The following is a 20630-nucleotide window of genomic DNA, read 5'->3' as shown; positions in this document are numbered from 1 at the left end:
CAGAGCTCCCCCCTCACGACGTCCTCCCTCAGAGGTCCCCCCTCAGGTGACGTCCTCCCTCAGAGGTCCTCCCTCAGAGGTCCTTGCTCAGACAACGTCCTCCCTCAGAGGTCCCCCTCAGATGACGTCTCCCTCAGAGGTCCCCCCTCAGACAACGTCCTCCCTCAGAGCTCCCCCCCCACGACGTCCTCCCTCAGAGGTCCCCCCTCAGGCGACGTCCTCCCTCAGAGCTCCCCCCTCACGACGTCCTCCCTCAGACGACGTCCTGCCTCAGAGGTCCCCCCTCAGACGACGTCCTCCCTGAGATGTCCCCCTCAGACGACGTCCTCCCTCACGGCGTCCTCCCTCAGAGGTCCCCCTCAGACGACGTCCTCCCTCAGAGTTCCCCCTCAGACGACGTCCTCCCTCAGAGGTCCCCCCTCAAGCGATGTCCTCCCTCAGAGATACCCCTCTGGTGATGTCCTTCCTTGGAGGTCCCCCCTCAGACGACGTCCTCCCTCAGACATCCTCAGAGCTCCTTCCTTCAGACATCCCCCCTCAGACATTCCCCCTCCGATGTCCTCCCTCGGAGGTCCCAGCAGCAGCGGGAGCCGGTGCCCCCTCAGAGGCGGAGGGCCCTCCACCCTGACCCCTGTGACACGCTTCCCGGTTCTGGTTCCTCAGGCCTTTCTCTTGGTGCCCCCATCGCAGAGTCCCACAAAGGAGCTTGGTTTTAGAATTCAGGGGCTTTGCTGTTCTTACACGTGAAGGTGTAGGTACTTCTGTGCCTGAGAAAGTAGACAGAATCAGGTGCTTCTTGGGTCTTGCGTCATTCGTCTTACGTGGCTCCAGTTGGTGCTTTTCCTCAGTCCAAGGAGGCCATCCCCGACTCATCACGGTCCCCTCCACCTGTGGGTGACGAACGCCCTTAGTGACAGGGCGCGTGACGGTCATCCACAGCGGGTGTAGTGCCGCAGCTTCCCTGCTGGATGGGGAAGTGTGAGTTAGTCCATAACAGTAGAAAATAAAACCCAAGATATTCAACGATTAAGGAATAGACAAATTTTTGTAATTTTCGCTTTTGGAAAATTTTGATACTGTCATTAAAAGTGGTATTTCTCTTAATCTGAAAAAGCGTTGCGTTTGTGTTTAGTTAGAAATACAGAATGTATAAATCCATGTATGGTTGCAGCTATGTTACAACACTCAGAAGAAGACAGAAAGGAAATTCACCAAAATGTTAAACTGGTTGTCCGTAGCTCATAAATCAAGGGGATTTGACTTTCTTTTCACTTTATATATTATCCATATTTTCTGAAATACCTTTGTATTTCCTTTAAAATGGGAGAGTATCCTCCTCTCCTTGTTTAAAAATATTCTGTGGGCTAAGACCCTTTATTTCCTATGTCTTTAGCAATTTACTTTGTCTGTTGCAGGATGGCAAAACAGAAGAGAAAAGTTACCGAAGTGACGGGGAAAAAGAACAAAAAGCTGAAGGTGTCCGCGCGAGAGACCCCGCTGGCACCTGAAGGCGCGCCGGGCGGGGAGGACGCGCGCCCCGAGGTAGGCGCACGGGTCGGGTCGCGTTGGCCTCGCCTTGTTTGCTGACCGGGAGGGAGGGCGGGGCGGTCAGGCTGCTGGCGTCTGTCTGGGTGGAGCAGAGGGTGACCCAAGTTACATGTGGACACACCCAGCGCCTTTGAAAAGTGATCGTAGGAGAAATAGGAATTTCGGTAAATTTTGGGTAGGAACACCATGACTACCTTGCTGCAGCCACCAGATGCACAGCCTGCGGTTTTGGGTGCCACGTTTTCAGGGCGGTTTTGACGGACTCGATTGGCCCGTTAGAGGCACTGGATGGCGAGGGCTGGAGCCGGGCTGCTGAGCTGCGCTCTGAGGAACGGGGGTGGCACAGCGTGTGCAGAGGGCGAGGTGCCCTTCCCTCGATGATGCGTGGCGCGTGGCCTGGGACTCTGTATCTAAGAATTCACACCGAAAAATGTTCATATCTAGCATAACGTAATCTGCCACCGAAATATGGATATGCATTTAGAGTTGTTTTCACAACCACCAAGTTCTGAGTGTTAAAATTTTTCTTCTCTATGGAGCTGTCTTTCCAGTTCCCAGCGTGCAGTTGATTAAAACAGTAGAGTACATTACAAATTTTGACAAAGTATTCAACATAACTAGAACGTGACTAGGCACGCGTCCCGCAGTGATGTGGCGGGGCGCTCCGTGCTCCCGCACCTGTGGATGAAGGTTGCTGGTTATGGGGTGGGAGAGGGTTTAGTGTGATTTTATCCCCGTTTCTCATGTCCAGCTGTATGGACTGAGTAACCTTATTCACATAAATAGAGGAACGAGGATGGAAGTTTTGTTGTGCAACTACTTAATTCCTTGAACTCTGAGACCGTCGTGTGATTCTTTGGCATGTGTTATCAAAATTGACTTTTAAAGATCTACCGATAAATGGCGACTTGATTAGGTTCTTCGGATCTTTCCGGAAGAAAGAATTGGAAGCGGCCTGACTGCTCAGGGATTTGTTGCTGGCTCGTTACGCTGGTGCACCTGTACAGCAGCCGTATCCCAGACTGTGCCTTCGCTTGGTGCCCTGAGGTTTTTATGCCCCCGGGCAGTGTGCCCTAGGAAGATTCGGGGTGCCGGTAGCCCTTCTTCCATAAAGTGGGGAGAGGGCCGCTGTGCAGGGGGAGAGAGGAGGGGAGAGCCTGCCTGACACCCGGCCGGCTCCTTGACTGCAGGCCCCTCGAAGCGTTTTCTCAGAGCCGTTTCCAGCAGGAGTGCCCGTAGCGTCAGGGCCCCCCGGAATGGGTTCCCCGAGACTAGCTGTGCTGTGCACACCTTGCAAAGTCCCGGCGTCCCTCACGGTCTGTGTGCCCTGTTTGATGACTGCTGGTCCAGCTCGCTCCAGGACTCCATGCCGTGCAGTGCGGCAGCTCCACGCTCGTGGGAGACGGCGTGGACTGTTGGTCCCTCTGTGGCGCTGGCAGGAGAGGAGCCGTGGGACGGATGGAGCGGGTGCAGGGTGTGTGCAGAGAAGGCGCTCAGCTGTGTCTGGGCCATCTCTCAGCTGCCATCACCGAGGTGTGGATGAGGAAGCCAGGCCGGCACCCGGGACCCCCACTTGTCCTGGGTGCCCCACTCCCTGGGTTCTCTTTGGCAGCTCATTTGAGCACAAGGTACCTTTCCTCTCTGTGCAGACGTCCCGCGGTTGACGTGTCACCTCACCGATTCGTGTTATCCTCGAATTCTCCACCACCTGAGCCCCCGTTATGTCTGCTCCTTTTGGTTTGCAGATCCCAGATGGAAACGGGATTTTTAGGGCTATTCAGGCTCCCGTTCAGTGGTCCGGCTCACCCCAACTCCTACAGAACCTCAGTTACACATGACCCTCCTGAGCTGTTTTAGGACACTTTGCGGCTTTGTCCAGACTCCCTCCTCCAGTTTCTTTACAGTGAACTCCACACCGTCACCTTGGCGATTTTTAATTTTGTCCTAAAGTGTCCAGCTTTCCGTTTTTCTGGTCTCTGCTTGCTGGCAGCTGGTCACTGGCAGGACCCACAGACGGTGTGGATTTCTGGTAACCATCAGTGCGGGATAGCCTTCTCCTGAAGTCAGGACTGATATTCTTTTCGTTAAATTCAGGTAGTTTAAAGAGTTTGTGAGTGTTTTCCGTTATGAAAGTGCGTGTTGATTAAGAGAAATTTGGAAAACAAAAGCAGAGAGAAGAAGGCCTTTGGGTGAGTTCCCTTCCGGTCTCTCTCCTGATGCCTGGGTTTTGTTTGGTTGGTGACATCGTGGACAGTTCCCGGTGGAGGCACGTGCACTTTTTTAGTTTTCCGGCCACAGGGGTGCTGAGGGGCGGGAGGCGGGCCTTAGAGCGCCCCCGGAGCCTCCGCAGGCAGCGCGGGGACGGTGCCCAGTGCGGGGAGGCCCGGCGGCCCGGGCGCGGAGCCCCGACCGGCCAGCAGGGGCCGCAGCCCTCCTCCGGGAGGCAGCCGGCGGGTTGGTTTTCCTGACGACTCGGAGCCGCACGTTTCAAGCCCTTGGAGGGTTTTCGGGTTGGTCTCTGAGTAGGTGCTGCGCTAGGGGCTTGTGTCCTGAGGACCCCTTCTCGGGTGGTGGGGCCGGTCTCCCGAGGACAGGGAGCCTCTTCCTCGAGTGCACATCCTGCTCTCTGCTCATAAAAATATTTCTTCCCTCGCTCACTCGCTCGCTCTCTGGTTCTCATGGGAAATCCTGAAAAGGGGTGCAGGCATTTTTTAAGGAAAGAATGTTGAACGCCGCACCTAATTTTAAGGGGGGTGGGCCGACGAGGCCTGGAGGGCACATCCCTCTCTCGGGAGCTTGTGGAAAAGTACTGCGCTGTCCCCCACCGCCCCCCGGGCTCTGGGACGAACCTCCGGCATCCACATGGAGAGTGGAGAAGCCTCTGTCCCCGCTGGGGCCACTGTGTTGTCCTCCCGGAAATGTCCGTCTGGGGAGGCCTGCGGGTCCCGGTGGGGTCACTTCCCACAGCACAAGCGCCTTGAGCCTGCGCCAGGAGCGCTGAAGTGTCCCTGAGTGACGACACTCCAGCGCCCCGGGCAGTCTCTGCAGAGTTCAGTTCCCACTCAGCCGCCCGCCCACCCGGGGCTGTGTGCTCAGCTCCCTGCCAGCTCCCCCTGCCCCGCCCCCGGCAGATGGCACAGCGGCCCCGTGCCTTTGTCTGGACGTGTGAAGCCATTGGTGCTGCTCCAGGAGGTTCGCGCCCCCCCTGTGTGCACCCAGCCCACCAGCTCGTTCACCTGTGGGCCCTTGCAGGCCTGGACCGGTGGAGAAGACTGGTGGGTGCTGTCCCCGAGGCAGGAGGTGCCCCCTGTGCTGTCCTCAGTGTTGGGGCGACTGTCCTGTCTGACCAGCTGCTGGTCTTGGAGGACCCAGCGCCTGCCCCCCTCCCCCTCCCTCCGTCCTGCGAGGTGGGGGTCCACGAGGCTGGGGCGGGCTTGTGCATCCTCCCTCCCCTGAGGATGCTCCGTGGCCCCAGGGGTCTGAGGTCACCATATCTCTGCCTGTTTCTAGCTTCTTGGGACCCTCCCCGGGAGCCTGCACTGAGGCTGTCCCAGTCTGTCTTCAGGTGGTTTCTCGAGAGTTAGGTCTTAGATAACAGCCGCGGGCATTTGAGTGGCGGAGGGGCGGGGCTGCGGTGTTGGCTCTGCGTCCCGCCTGTCCCTTCCTCGCCCTCGCTGACGAGGAACTTGGCGTTTCTCTTTCTGTCCCAGACACTGAGACGCACAAGGGGGAGACGGTGTCAAGACAGCTGTCACACCACAGCCAGTGGGGTGTCTGCAGGCTCTGGAGGGCACCTCGGGGGAGCTGGCCGCCTCTCTGCTGCTGTAAATACAACCCTGGCTGCCTGGCGACGGAGTGGGGCGGGCCGGGGTGCAGCGGGCCCCCTCCTAGTCCCCTGCGGCCTGCAGAACTCCTCTCACCACGTCCCGTCGAGAAGAATCCCTTAGGTTTGCAAAGCACTTTTCTGTTTACAAAAGCACCTCCACGCTGGATTCCCCGCAGCCCTGAGATGCCGGGGGGCCGAGGTGCGGGTGCCATGCCAGCTTCACCGCGAGCCGACCAGAGAGGCGGGGTCGGCCGCACGGTCACCTGGCCAGCTGGTGACGGAGAAGAGACTCACACCTGGGTTCCTGGTCTCTGTACCTTTCTGAGCACACAGAGGCTGTCACCTGCCCCGAGTCCCTTGGTGTCGCTGGGCTGGGGGTCGTCTGGGCGTTGGTGGCTCAGCTGTGTGTGGTGTCCACGTTGCCAAGCACCATGTAGGGACCATGCCAGCTCTGTTTTGGCATCTGCTCTCAGCACTGTGGATGCTGATGGTGTTGATGGAGAGACCGCGGATGTGTGGGCCAGACTGTCCTGCCATAGGAGTGACAGTCTGGAGTGCCCAGTGACAGGGAGCCTCCGAAGGAGAGGAAACCTTTTTTCCTTCAGGATATGCTGTGTGCTGTCCCTAAGCTGCTCAGTCCCCAAGTCCCCCGTGTAGCCTCGTGCGCCCCGAGTGTTTTCAGGGCTTTGCTGAAACGTGGCCAGTGGATGGCGGGGCTGCAGGAGGCCAGTGCTTTGCGTGGCCGGCTCTCCCAGGGTCACGGAGGCTGTTCCTATGGAGAGGAAGCCACGCTACTCAGTATGGACCGTTGTTGTTTTTCCTCCCGTCGTCATCTTGGAAATCAGATACGAATTACATGGGCATTACGCCCACGAGCGCTTTATAAAACCATCAAATGAGGCTGTGAGCTTTATGGCCTTGAGAATTTGCTCAGAGCCAAAATACTTCATCCCAATGGTATTTTGCCTCAAGAAATATGACTGGTCCAGCAGCGGATTTTTTTTCTCGTTAAATTGGTAGGGGTGAGGGGTCGCTGATCTCTGCAGACAGCTCCCTGGGAGCCTGAATTGTTTTCTTAGCAGAAATTCCCTCTGCCACTGTTTTTGTTTCTTCCTTTGTGGCTACTGAATGCTGGGTTGTCAAGTAACTGGAGTTATAACTGATAGGCTCGTGCGGCTGAGAGGGGTTCAAGCCCTGAGTAGCCATCTCACGTACAGGAGACCTGAGACCAGAGACGCCAGCGACCCCCCTGAGCCCGTGCTGTTGGTAGGAGGCCCGGGGCCCCTCTTCTGTCTCTGTCTTCGCTGGCTCTCTTCTTGCCTCTGCCATCTTCGTTCCTTTTCAAGGCTGAGTAATAGCCCACTGGGTTTATCATACGTTTGTTTCTGTTTCCACCAGTTCTTGGACATTTGGGTTGTCTCCAGTTTGGGGCTCTTATGAATAGGCTGTGAACATTTGTGTACAAGGCTCTGCGTTTTCATTTCTCTTGGACTGGGATGGATTGTACGGGAAGCACGTGTTTATTTTTTAAGAAATTGCTAAGTGGGGCCGGCCCTGTGGCCAAGTGGTTGGGTTTATGCGCTCTGCTTGGGTGGCCCAGAGTTTGCTGGTTCGGATCCTGGGTGTGGACATGGCAACACTCATTGGGCCACGCTGAGGCGGTGTCCCACACAGCACAGCCAGAAGGACCCCCAACTAAAATATACAACTACGTACTGGGGGGCTTTGGGGAGGAGAAGAAGAAAAAAGAAGATTGGCAACAGATGTCAGCTCAGGCACCAGTCTTTAAAAAAAGAACCTGCTAAGCTGTTTCCCAAAGTGGCTGCACCCTTGTGCATTCCCACCAGCAGCTGAGGGTTCCAGGTGCTCCAGCTGTTTGTCAACACTTGGTATTGTCAGTGTTTTTAATTGTGGCCACTGTCGTGGGTGTGGTCCTGTCTTATTGTCCGTGTGGTTTTTAAGAACAGCCCGTAGAGGTATAAGTGGCTGAGAGTAGCCGTGCATGTTTCAGTCATCATTTCTTGCATTTCCTCTGGGCATCTCCCTGATGCCTAATGGTGAGTGTCTCTCGTGCCTTTTGGCCGCCTGTGCGTTATCTTTGGTGAAGTGTCTGTTCAGCTCTGTTCCCCATGTTCACAGGCTTGTTTTCTCATTATTGAGTTTTGTGGGTTTGCTGTATGTTCTGGATACAAGTCCTTTATCAGATTTTTGTTTCATACGTATATTTTCTCCCAGTCATGTGGTCTTTTCATTTTCTCCACAGCGGCTTTCAAAGAGCACAAGTTTTGAATTTTGAGAAAGTCCAATTTATCAATTTTTCTTTCATAGTTTGTACTATTTGTGAACGTGCCGTTTCGAGTCTCTGTGTCCTGGAGCTGCCTCACTCGTTTTAACTCCTACGTAACATTCCACTGATGGGCGTACTCGGTTCGTGCAGCATCCTTGTTAACGGGCAGTTACCTCGCTGCCAGCATTTGCCCAGGAAGCGGTGCCAGTGTCGGTGTGCATCAGTGTGTGACTGTTTCTCCAGGAGACACGCCCAGCAATGCAATGGCAGGTTGGGGGGTCTGTACGTCAAAGTTTAATACGTCCGGCCTGAAAGGCCCCCAGTGTTCGTTTCCTCCGTTACGGCCCGCACTGCTCTTAGGCGTCTGCTGTTTTCGCTGATCTGGTGGGCAAAGAGTAGTCCTGGTTTTTGTTGAGACTTTCCTGATCACTAGTGTAGCCGAGACAGTTTACATTTTTTATTAAGCGTTTATCTTTCTCTCATGAATTTCCTCATCGCATCTTTTACCTATTTTTCTGTTGAATTAGTTGCCTTTTAAAGGATTTTTCTTGTGCATATACAGCATGTACTTTGTCCCGGTTTGTTTCTTGTCTTTTGACTTGATGATGGCAGGCGGCTCTGTCACTCTTTCTCTTGATGGTGTCTGTTTTTGTTTTTGTTTTTCCTTAAATTCTTCTCTCTTCCACAATTAAGTATAAACATGTTTTCTTATATGTTTTTCTCTAAATTTTGTAGTTTTGATTTTTATATATATTTTAACTGATTGAAATTTATATTTGTGTTTTATGTGAGGTGGAATCTGACTTCATTGTTTTCTAAAAGAAAGATGCAGTTGTCCCATCTCATTTCTTGAACATGCTATCCTTTCAAAAAATTTTAGTCCTTCTCTAAATTTTCTGGGGTCCGCCTTCTATTCTACTAAGTGATCTGTTTTTCTCTTTTTGTGTACGGTGCTTTAAAAATATTTATGTTTTGATTAGGTAATGCAGGACGTGATACAAAATTCAAAAGAAACCAAAGGTAACATCAGGCAGCCCCCGGCAGCCCCCGGCAGCCCCGTTCTCCACTGGAGCAGACTCCTACCTCTTTCTTAGCTTTTCTCCCACTTTTCTAGGTTTCTTATGTCCCTTTCCAGAGATCTTTCTGTGCATGTGCACATCTGTCTGTGTGCACATGTGTGCGAGTCTGTGTGTTTACACAAATGATAGCGTGCTGTTCTGCACCTTACTCTTCTTTACTTAATATATATTTTGGAGAACCTCCCACATTAAAAAGAAGCCTAGTCTCTCTCTCTTTTTTTTTTTTTTTTTGGTAGCTTTTGTTGAGATATGCAGATCGAAAAGTGCACCCATGACAAGGGCACAGTTTGTTGAATTTCACAAAGTGACGTGCCAGCGTTACCAGATCAGTCAGTGGAAGCCACCGGTCCCCACGAGAAGCCGCTGCCCCTCCCAGTCCCTCCCTTTCCCGATGGCTCCCCCATCCTGGCACGTCTAACGCCGTAGATTCACGTTGCCTGTTTTTGGACTTTACATAAGCGAAACCGTTCCCTGTGTTACCTTTCTCATCAGATAGCTTCAGATTTACAGAGAAGTTACAGGGTGGACGAGAGCGTTTCTGTAGACGGTGGAGCCCCCGCTGCTCTGTGCTCCTGCCCCGGGCTCCCTGAGATGCATTCGTCACAGCCGGTGGCCGAGCTTGGGGCATCGGAGTTCACACTTCACCTCAGTGACCGTAGTGTTTTCCTAATGTCCTTTTCCTGTTCTGGAGCCCACCCAGGGTCTGCATGACATTGACTCGTCCTGTCTCCCGGCCTCCTCTGGCTGTGACAGGCTCACGGTCCTTTCCTCTTGGTGACCTTGATCATTTTGAGGAGCGCTCATCAGCTATTTTGTGGAATGCCTCCCGTTTGGGTTTGTCTGAGGGTCTTCTCGTGGTTGGGGGTTTGAGGAGGACCACGGTGGTGAAGGACCATTCTCATCTCGTCCTGTCTCGGGGGCATGCTGTCCATGAGCCCTATCATGATGCCGTTGACCTCGACCACCTGGCTGAGCTGGGTGTGTTCGGTTTCTTCACCAAGTTCCTCTTTCCCCCGATTCGTACTGTGCACAGCTTCACGGGGGCTGCGCCTCCACGGGGGCAGAACGTCTCCAGAGTCACTTGGGATGCTTCTCTGCGAGAGAGCTGTCTGTTCTCTCCTTAGCATTTGTTCCTCTTCGCATCACTTTGTCTTCACGTCAGCGTGGGCTCGTGGAGGTTTATTTTCTGGCCTCAGCCCAGAACGGCTGCATTGATTTGTTGCTGTGTGTTCCAGCCTCAGCCATTGGGGGCCCCCAGTTGGCTCTGTGTCCCCTTGACGTGCCCCCTCGTTTTGTCGTTTGAATACTTCCTTCCTTTTTGGCGTCACGAGATGGTCCCGGCTCATTTTGTGTGTCACCTGCTCAGCCCCTGAGTCAGCCTTCCTCCGGTTCCTCTATTGGAAGATGGTGTTGGGAGCGAGGGCTGGGCACGGGCTGTGCTCCTTGCTGTGAGGCCCCCTCAGAGGACGGAGTGAGGTCTGTTCTAGGTGTGTGTTCCGGTCCAGTCTTCGTTTCCTTCTCAAATCACCTAGGTTTGTTTTTGTTTAAATTTCAGTTTTGAGAGCAGTCTTTGGTGAGTGTTCTCTGTGCGTGTCACCTGTTCATCACATTAGATATTTCCTGAGAATACATTCCCCACCCTGGGCTGGGGGGCAGGCTTCAGGCTGGCCAGTGACGCGCCCCGTGGGCTGGTTTCCGAGGAGTGCCGAGCTCGGCCACCACTTCTGCAGCAGCCCGGCCGTGTTCCCCTCCCGCTCCGTGAACGCAGGAGGCTCTGCTCCTCCACGGGAGCCGTCCTGTTGCATGGGGGCCACGTGCTCACGGTCAGCACTGCACTGTCCCTGTGCCGGTCGGAACAGGAGAGAAACGTCACCGTGGGATTTTTACCCAAGTATTGCCTAGGGCACAGTGCGTAGCCTTTCAGTGTTCAAAATACCTATTTTTTGTACCTTCGTTTTTGGTTATGTATTCTTTTCTTCTTTTAATCAAGAAACAAATATGTCTCGAGCGCCTGTCGTGTCCCAGACACCGTGTCGCATCTTGAGGGGCACACAGGGACTGTCCTCGGGAGTTTGGTTATCTGGTTAGGACGTCACCAGCACAGGCTTGTCTAGATCCATTCATTGTTTCGGAAGGGGGCCTAATATCTTTATTGAGATATGATTCATGTGCTGTGCTGTTCACTTATTTAAGGCCTGCAATTCAGTGGTTCTTAGAATCTTAACAGAATTGTGCAGCTGTCACCCCAGTCTATTTTAGAACATTTTTATCATCCTAAAAGAAACCCCCTACCCACTAGCAGTCATTCCCCATTTTTCCCCAACCCCCCTGACCCTAGGCAACCCAAATCTCCTTTGTGTCTCCATGGATTTTGCTTTAGACATTTCATGTAAGTGGAATCGTGCAATCTGTGCTCTTTTATGACTGTCTTCTTTCACTTAATGTTTTCAGTGTTCATCCGTGCTGCAGCATTTATCAGTAGTTAATCCTTTTTTATTACTGAATAGTATTCCATTGTATGGACATACCACATCTCTATTATCCATTCATTAGTTGATGGACATTTGGGTTGTTTCCACCCTTTGGATATTATGAATAATGCTGCTATGAAAACCTATTTTCATTTTTATATTCCTGAAAGTGGAATTTCTTGGTCATATTTTCTCTACATCCTTGCCAATACCTGTTATATATTGTACATCTTTTTGATTATGGCCATTCTAATCTACGTGAAGAGGTATCTCACTGTAGCTTTGATTTGCATTTCCCTGGTGACAAAGATATTGAACATCTTTCAAAGTGCTTATAGGCTGTTTGTATATCTTTGGAGAAATGTCTGTTCAGATCCACTGTGCATTTTTGAACTGGGTTGTTTGCCTTTTTATTGCTGATTTGTAAGAGTAGAAATGTCTTTTTCTAGCTTCTTTTTACCTCATTGTGAATCTATCATCCATTCATTTATCCAAACTGATAACTGAGAGAATCATTTTCTAAAGAAGATAATCACGTGTCTTTTTCAGGGTAGTTCTGTTTTTTAAAGTGCTGGAGATTTAGTTTATATTTTGAAAAACTGAAGTGGAGATTGTCGATGTGCAAAGACAGGTACAGCAGTACTAACGTAGGCTGAATTCAGTAGGGTCTGGTGAACTGAGTTAAATGCCCGGAACTCTGATGGGAGCCGATTGCACAGGGAAGCCATGACCATCGAACACGCATCAGCAGCGACAGCTCCTGGTGGCGCCGGGCACGCTCCTTAAACACACCTCCCTCAGTGGGAATATAAGAAGCCCCTGGATCTAGTAGTGCAAGATTTTGTACATAACTTTCTTTTAGTTGAGGTGAAAGTCACATAATGTAAAATTAACCACTTTAAAGTAGCATTTATTACATCCACCACATTGCGTAACCATCTGTCTAGTTCCAAAACATTTTCGTCACCCCAGACGGGAACCTGTACCCATTCAGCCGTCACTCCCCATCCCCCCTCCCCCCAGCGCCTGGCAACCGCCTATTTGATTTTTGTCTCTGTGGGTTACCTATTCTGGAAATTTCATATAAAAATAGTCATACCATATGTGACCTTTTGTGTCTGACTTCTCTCACTCAGCATCGTGTTTTTGAGATTCGCCCATGTTGTAGCAGGTGTCAGTGCTTCATTCCTTTTTATTGCTGAATAGTATTCCCTTGTATGAACATACCACATTTTGTTTAATTATTCCTCAGTTTGTTTCCACCTCCTGGCTGTTGTGAATAGGGCTTGTATGAACATCCGTGCGCCAGTTTGCATTAAATACCTGTTTTCAACTCCTGTATACCTAGGGGTGAAATTGCTGGATCATATGGTAGTTCTGTATTCAGTTTCTTGAGGACCCACCAAACTGTTTTCCACCGTGTCCGTGCTAGTTTACATTTCACGCCATTACAGCCATGCATAGGGTTCCACTTTCTTCACGTCCTCACCAGCACTATCATCAGTCTTTTTGCTTCCAGCCATCCCAGAGGGTGTGAAATGGTGTCTCGCTGTGGTTTTGATTGGCATTTCCCCCGTGGCTGATAATGTCAAGCATCTTTTCATGTGCTTGTTAGCCATCTGTATATTTTCTTTGGAGAGACATCTGTTCAAACCCTTTGTCCATTTTTAGATTTGTGTCTTTATTGAGTTGTAAGAGTTCTTACAAATTCTAGATATAACTCTTTTGTCAGATATATAACTTTCAAACATTTTCTCCCATTCTGTGCATTGTCTTTTTACTTTCTTGGTGGTGTCCTTGGAAGCACAAACATTTTTACTTTTGATGAGTCTAATTTATCTGTTTTTCCTTTCGTCGCCTGTGCTTTTGGTGTCTTCTCTAAGAATGACATTCTCTGATCCATTTTGAGTTAACTTTTGTGTGTGGCGTGAGGTAAGGGTCCAGCTTCATTCTTGTGCGTGTGAGTGTCCAGTTGTCACAGCGCCACTTACGGAAAAGACTATTCTTTCCTATTGAATCGTCTCAGAATCCTTGTTGGAATAGCCTGTTCTGTGTAGGAGTCAATAATATTCCATTATCTTGTTATACCATAATGTATTTATCTTGCTCCTTGCCACAGTACTTAATACTTTAGTTTTTTAAAAAATACGTTTTAACATCTAGTAGACTAAGTGCTTCCTCATGGTTTTTTGGGACAGTATTCTCGGCCATCGCCATGGATTTTCTTATTTGTATGAATTTCGGAATCAGCTTTCAGGTTTCATGAAAAACCCCTTGTGATTTATTGAGGCGGCTTCTGTGTCATTCAGTGAAATTTCACTGTTCTCTCTGAAGAGATCTTACATGCTTCTCAGTGAGTAAGCGACCCAGACGGTGTTCCTACAGCAAACATAGGGTAGACTTCATTCATCTGTTTGTGTGTAAAACATTAAGATACAACTTGGTGATAAAAGCTGGTCTGTAAGGAGCTGTGGTCATGTTATCCTCCCATAGTGGAAAATTTCTGAGGGATTTGGTTCCCAGCTCTGGCCTTCCTCTCGGTCCTAACGCAGTTATGTGGTGTGTCCCAACTCCCCTTCTGGGCAAATTCTTTCTGCCCCAAATTTGTCTTCAAAATCACTCTTCTTGGTCTGGCTAACCTTTTAATTTTTCTTGTACTCCTTGTTTTCTCAGGTTCTCCATGTTGACTCATTGTTTTGTTTTTTGTGGATTTTTTTGGTGAGGAAGATTGTTGCTGAGCTAACAGCCTTGCCCATCCTCCTCTATTTTGTGTGTGGGATGCCGCCACAGCATGGATTGATGAGCACTGCGTAGATCCACACCCAGAATCCAAATCCATGAACCCCAGGCCACCTAAGTGGAGTGCGTGAACTTGACCACTATGTCACTGGGCCGGCCCTCCATGTTGACTCTGAACCTAACTTTTCTATAACAGATAAAACTTAGCAGCAGCTCCCTGAGATCAAGTTAGGGCATTTAACTTGTGTGGCAAATATTTATTAAAAGTTGGGGTTTTTGTGCTGCTAAAAATAAATATTTTATAATGTTGCATTAACTTGTATGTTTTAATATATACCAGGTTACGGAGTGTTAATTGTATATTTTTTCCAATGGAGTCTAATAACTTGCTGAGGGAGTCCTTCAGTTTTATGACAAAAGGCGAATAAGGCGAGATGATCTTTGTTTTATGGGGGAGGAGGCAGAGACGAGGGCGCTTCAGGATGTCCTCTGGTTTATAGCATTTTGCGTTGGCTTCCCCAGCATATAACTTGTAGCAAAAAAAAGTAGCAGGTCTGTTAGTTTTACTTGATATCAGGTAGGGCCATGGTGACCTCCACGTGGCTTGACGTCTGGGTTATAATCGCAACAGTCGTTTTCTGAGTCGAAAAATCCCACAAAACATGAAGAAACCCAGCGACGGGTGGTCCTGACCTGGGAATGGTTGGTATCGCGCACTGATCCGCCCTTGCACTGAGTAGCAGACAGCGCTTGGACTGCCGCGTGCAGGGAGCCGGGCGGCTGGCCGGGCCTTGGGCTGGGCATGTCTGCCAGGATGGAGGGGGCCTGCGTCAGGGGCGGGCTTCAACTCCGTCCGTGCCCGGAAAGCACTTGGTAAAATGCAACATCCAAGAGTGATTAAACACAAACAGTGCTTCTCCCCCTGAGAACCAGTAAAGATTTGTTATAAAATCAGTCGCATCCTTCTGGATCTTTATCTCAAGAGGTGAGCGTTTCTGAAGAATCTGGAGACTCGGAAGTGATTCCACCAAAGCGTCAGTTTTCGTGTTTTGACTGCCCCCCGTGTAGACATACGTTGTGTGCGTACACGCGTGTGGTGTATGTGAGAGCAACGCAGATGGCTCCAGTCTTTGCAGAGTGCTTGGAAGGGCTGAGGAGATCCGGGCGGCCCCCTCCCGGCTCAGGCTGAATGTGCGGCAGCTGTCCCGTCAGGCTGGCCACCGCGGGGCCTTCCATCCTGTTGCCCTGTGAGGCCCCCGGAGCCAGGAGTCCAAACTTCTGCCTCCTGCACATCCCTCAGGTCAGAATGGCCCCCACGTCCTGGCGGGTTTCTGGCTCCAGCTTCTGGGTACCCCTCAGTTTGGACCTGGAGACTGCCCACTCTGTGGCCAGCTCTTTGATGCTTTATGAAAACGGTTGGTTTCTGCATTTTGGTCACCATCCTCTCCCCATCACCAGAGATTTGGATTAAATCACATCAGGGTTTGGTAAGTTTCTTCTTTCAGGGGCCAGCTGGAAACCATCTCAGGGGCTCGTCCGCGAGATCTCTGTCACCCTGCCCACCACAGCCCTTGCAGAGCAGAGCAGCCACAGACAGTATTTAAATGAATGGACGTGGCCGTGTCCAGATGAAGTTTATTTACCAAAATCGGCTGGCATGGGGGATTTGGCCCAGGGGCTCTTTTTTACGTTGCCCTGGTCTGAACAATCTCGCCCACCAAAGCTGGCACGGAGTTCCCGCTGCTCACGCAGCAGGAGGGGTGTGGCCTCCCACCTGCTGGCCCTGTCTGAAACCCTCCCCCTCTCCAGAGCAGACCCCCTCACTGAGGTCCAGCCTCGCAGGCTGCAGATGCTTCTGCCCAAGCCCTGGCTCTCCTCCCTGCATGGAAAGGAGGCCCAGGATTGCACTTCGAGCAGAGGTCAGCGAGGCCTGTGTCTAGGCTGTGGCTCTGCCCCAGCGCTGCGGTCCCTGGAAGAGTGGCCGGACTCTGGGTATACGGAGGGAGCTAATGGGGGCTGTGTCATTGCTGCGATGGGACAGGTTGCCATGGGCACCGCCGCACAAAGGGCTAATGAGAAAAAGAGCACGGCATCTGAGCCGGCAGCAAGAGCATTTGAAATATAAAATTAGTGTCTATGGAGATGGGAAGTTGAAGCACCAAGAGATTTGTGCCCGTGTTCCTCTTATTCTGAGCTTGGACACTACGTGCTTGCCCGGGACACAGGCCCCAACGGTGCAGAGCCTGAGTGTGGGCCCTCCAGCCATCTGAGTCCCCCGGCCTGGCTCTTCTGTCTCCTGGGAGCTACTGACCGAGCTCCTGGCTGCGGCTTGCTGGGACGAGCGAGCACAGACCCATGGAGCACGGAAGCCCTGACTGGAGCTCCCAGATGGAGCCCTGTCCCGGGATTGAGGCTGGTGGTGCAGCAGAGAGACAGAGCTGTCGCTAGTGTGCTGGGGCATCTGTGCTGCTCAGCCTCCTCGGGGGGGGTGGGGACCAGGTGTCCCGAGCACTGCTGAACAGGAGCTGACCTCACGGGTGGAGGTAGCTGTGCGGCGAGTCCCTGATGCCGCATGTGGTCGTCCGGGGGCTGATCCAGTCGTGGGGGGCTCTGCACTGCCCCCTCTCTTAGAGGCCAGACTGGGGCAAGGAGTAGAAAGCACAAGGGGAGGTGCTGGCTTCCAGTGAGGTGGCACTGCTAAAAACCGGAGCTGTCACTAAAAAGAGGGCGTGAGTCTCTCTGTTCCTGGAAATGCTCAGGCTGGGGCAGGCGGGGTGTTTTAGGGGCGCACAGCAGGCTCCTCTGGGCGGGGTGCAGGCGCTGGCCCGCACTCCAGATCTTCCTCCATTGCTTTGCATCCCTGTGGCGTGTCTGATCACACCGTGGGGTTCTTTCAGCACAATAGAAACAGGTCCTCCCTGGCCTCTTGCTGAGCACACGTCTTCTGAGCGCTGGGCTTTGCGCTGGCCCGCATGTGGGGGCGCCGTTTCCTGCCTGCAGCAGCTCCCGGGCAGCTGGACGAGGTGGGCTCATAGCATCTCAGGTAATATGTCACTGGATGGTGGCCTTCATGTGGAGGGCCCGGTAGGAACTGTGCCATCGGGGTACTCACAGTCATGTTTTCTTAAAGAAAGTTCATTTTTGAAATAATCGTAGATGCATAGTAAGTTGCAGAAAATGTCCCGTGTGCCCCCACTGATGGTAGGCTGTGGTATTGTAACCAGAAAATGGACCCTGGTGCAGCCCCACAGCCCATTCGGATGTCACTGGTTCTGCACGCGCTCGCTCGCGTGTCACTCTGTGCAGCTTCATCACAGATGGAGAGTTCTGTGTCCAGCCCTACAGTCAGGAGGCAGAGGGGTTCCGCCACCACACGGCTCCCTCGTGCACCCCTGTAGCCGTTCCCCCGCTGGATGAAGGGCATTTGGGTTCTTCTGAGGTCTTTGCTTTTACCACCGAAGCTGCTGGGAACATCCAGGGGTGTCAGTCTTCACTTCTTGGGGCGAATGCCTGGGAGTCTGATTGCTGGCTCTTCGGTCGGTGTGTTTAGTTTCCTGAGAAGCTGCCAAACGGTTTTCTAGAGCGGCCGCCCCAGGTCACGCTGGCACCGTCCTCGCAGGAGAGATGGAGAGATGCAGCCTCTCCGCATCTTCCCCAGCGTTTGGTGCTTCCCTAGTTTTTATTTTAGTCATTCTGATCACGGTGCTCACGTTTTGAAGAAGACAGCCAGAAGTGTCCCAGGAATGAGGAGAGGCAGAAGCTAACTCTCACTTTTCTGGGGCTCAGTGATACATGCTGTCGGTTTTATCAATTCTAGACTCTGCCTGGCGGGCCGGCAGTGGGGAATTTTCCTGGCTTCATGGTGGGGCTGCCCGGCTGGGTCCGAGTTTGACGTGGCCCATGTCCGCCCCGCCTGTGTGTGACGTCCTGTCTCTTCTCCAGGAGCTTTACAGAGGTGGCTGTGCCGGCCACCCAGCTGGTCACAGACCAGCCATGAGCACGTGCGCCTCCCAGTCCCTAAAACGGGTTTTCTCAGCTCATTTGTCAACTCTGAAGAATTGCAGAAAAGTTGGAAGCTGATTAGCTTTCTCTGCTGCCATGGAGATCTGGCAGTCCTCATTCTAGGCCAAAGAAAACAGGATCTGCTCCCCCGGCCCCCCCAAATCCAGCTGTCCTCATGTCCGTAGCTAATGCTTTAATTGCCGCTGCGGTCAGCCCGGGAGATGTTTGTGAGCTGTGCTTCCTTGTGGTCAGCAGAAAATAGCTCAGCAAATGTAATTTTAAGAAAAACCCTGTTGATTATTTTTCCTGAGTTATACATGACCGATGTAAAAAAGCAAAAGAGAAAATACAGAAAAACATGCAGAGAAACCAGAAGGACTAATTCTGCCACCGAGATGGCCCTGCAGTTAATATTTTGGAGGATGCCTTCTCAATATTTTTACATTGGATTTATTGTCTTTTCCGTGTATGAGGGTACCTGCCCCAGCGCTGGGTACTGTAATTTTTTTTCATGTTTTCCACTATGACAGAGAGAAAGAGATTGCCCCTGGCTGCTTTAATTTCAGCTTCTTTGATGACCACTGTGGGCAGTCAGTGTCCGTGCACATATTGGTCACTTGTTTTCTTTTGTGAATTGCCCGTACATCTTTTACCAGTTCTGTTGCAAAGTCTGTCTTCTTTATGTTGATTTGAAAACACACTTTCCTTGATGTTTCAGATACTTTTCCAGTTGGGTTATTTTTGTTTATGGCTTTTGCCCTAAACAAACAGGCCCCCCCATCCCCCCTTGGCTGCAGGGCCGTCCGCTTCCTCCTGCTTCCTCCTGGCTCTCGCTGGCCCCCCGGGCCTCTGTACAGATGGTCCTACCAGGCTGCAGGGCCCACTGCCCACCGCCCAGCCTTCCCAGGCCTCTGTTCCTGCCCTTTACCCGCTAGGAGTCATGTTTCTCAGGTCATTATGGAAAGGGGGCGGTGCAGCAAAGCATCTTCTGGCTGCCTTGGAAAACCAGAACCCTGCCAGCTGAGGGTCAGCTTCTCAGTTTTCTGTTAGAGCGACTTGGGCAGGGGGAGGCCCCTTGCCGGCTGGTGGCATATCCTGCAGGTCGTGGGCTGCCTTGTGAGCACAGAGCCCTGCTCCATCCCCTCCAACTGGAGGAGGTGTGGTCCGGGACCCCATGTGTCATCGTCTCCCCACCCCCCTCGCCTCTGCCAGCAGATGGTTTAGCTTAGCTTTTGCTGGTGATGTGCGTCCTTTGTTTCTAGTGTCTCTGAAGGTATTTCGGTGGGAAGCTGACAACAGCTGCATGGAGATCACTAGGCACGCGCCACTTTTGGGTGGACATCCTCCCACAGACTGGCTCTTGCCCGCTGCTTGAGCTTCTCTTGTTTTCTAGGCGTCTTTGGCAGCCCAGGTCGCCTCTCTGGTGGGTGGTTCCTTTCGCTTGGCCTCCGGGGCCGGGATGCAGAGGGCCAGGGAGAGGGCGTCCAGCGCTCGCCGCACTGGGTCGTTCTTGCTCGTTTATGTCTCTATGCCCCACGGACGCAGGCCCCCTGGGGTAGCGCTGCGTGTCGTGCATCACTCTCAGTGGCAGTTGGGGAACGGATGGGCGGGTTAGAGTCCCCTCCGATGAAGGTGAGGAGGGAAGTGGCTGCCTGGTGGACGGAGATGTCTGTCTGCACCAACAGTTAAAGCTCTGGGCCCCGAGATGTAGTTGCGAATGGGAACCGTGAAGTGGGTTCTGATTTAGGGGCCAGTGGGGTGGAAAGACCCGTGGTCCTCAGCTCTGATCCGGGCTCTGACGTTCACACCAGCATGACTGTGTCAAATCATTGGAACCTTCTGTTTTCACACCTGGAAACCACACTCACTGTGCTCAGGGGTGGTTGTGGGACCGAGGTCAAATGATGTGTTAATGGTAATCGTTAGGAAAATGAACTGGGAACGTGCCCTTTGGGTATTAATAGCCGAGTGGGAAAAACCAGAGAAGGCCTCCAGTGCCGTATGTGTTTGTCACATTCCCAGGGTGACCTGTAGGCTCATGATTTTCAGCCTAAGTTATTTTAAAGTAAGAAAGAAAAGCTCATTTTAAAAGTTTAAATAATACATATATAGAGAACTTCTGTCAGTATGGTGGGTTGGTTGACATGGGCAATACTCTCTTCTCCTTCAAACAATTAAAAATACTGGAAGAGATATGACAACACAATCGTGTGACGCAGCTAGCTCAAAAGCAAGAAGAATGCAAGAAATAAAGAAGAGACTCGAAGCCAGACCGGTGAGCAAAGCTGGAGCTGTAGTCCCAAAGGCATCAAAGCCGAGTGTCCACTATCGAGGCTGGTGTTTTAGCAACGACATGGCAACGTCAGACGCCCCAGACGCTGGAACTGAGCTCCTGCCCCCAAAGCTGGAACTGAGCTCCTGCCCCCAAAGCCGAGAGCCACTCGTCCTTCAAATGTGAATTAGAAAGTCCTACCCCCTGGAGGGACATAGCGGGAAGCCGGGTGTGGGAACAAAGAGCATTCACGTAGAATCAGACTTCCAAGCCTACAGCATGGGTCGCCGCCAGACCCGAATTTGCACGAGCCTACGACAGGGAGCACCCGCCAAGAAGTTCACATGCTGATTTGTTCGGGCCACTGGAAGTCACGGACTTGCCAGCAGAGACAGACGCACTGCCA

At 51.9% G+C, this 20630-nt stretch overlaps 1 protein-coding gene across 2 annotated transcripts in view; it reads left to right on the top strand.

The window, feature by feature from the left end:
• The window catches only part of C7H7orf50 (chromosome 7 C7orf50 homolog), a 148345-nt gene that overhangs the window by 11530 nt on the left and 116185 nt on the right, over positions 1-20630 (top strand). For both annotated transcript variants that reach the window (XM_046665788.1, XM_046665787.1), the window contains one exon: positions 1416-1542. In XM_046665788.1, the coding sequence (XP_046521744.1) occupies positions 1417-1542 (126 nt within the window). In that variant the 5' untranslated portion in view covers position 1416. The remainder of the gene's footprint in view (positions 1-1415; positions 1543-20630) is intronic.

This window comes from Equus quagga, chromosome 7 (assembly GCF_021613505.1).
Source record: "Equus quagga isolate Etosha38 chromosome 7, UCLA_HA_Equagga_1.0, whole genome shotgun sequence".
NCBI classification, from domain to species: Eukaryota; Metazoa; Chordata; class Mammalia; order Perissodactyla; family Equidae; genus Equus; species Equus quagga.
This window is presented reverse-complemented; position numbering and strand designations above follow the sequence as displayed.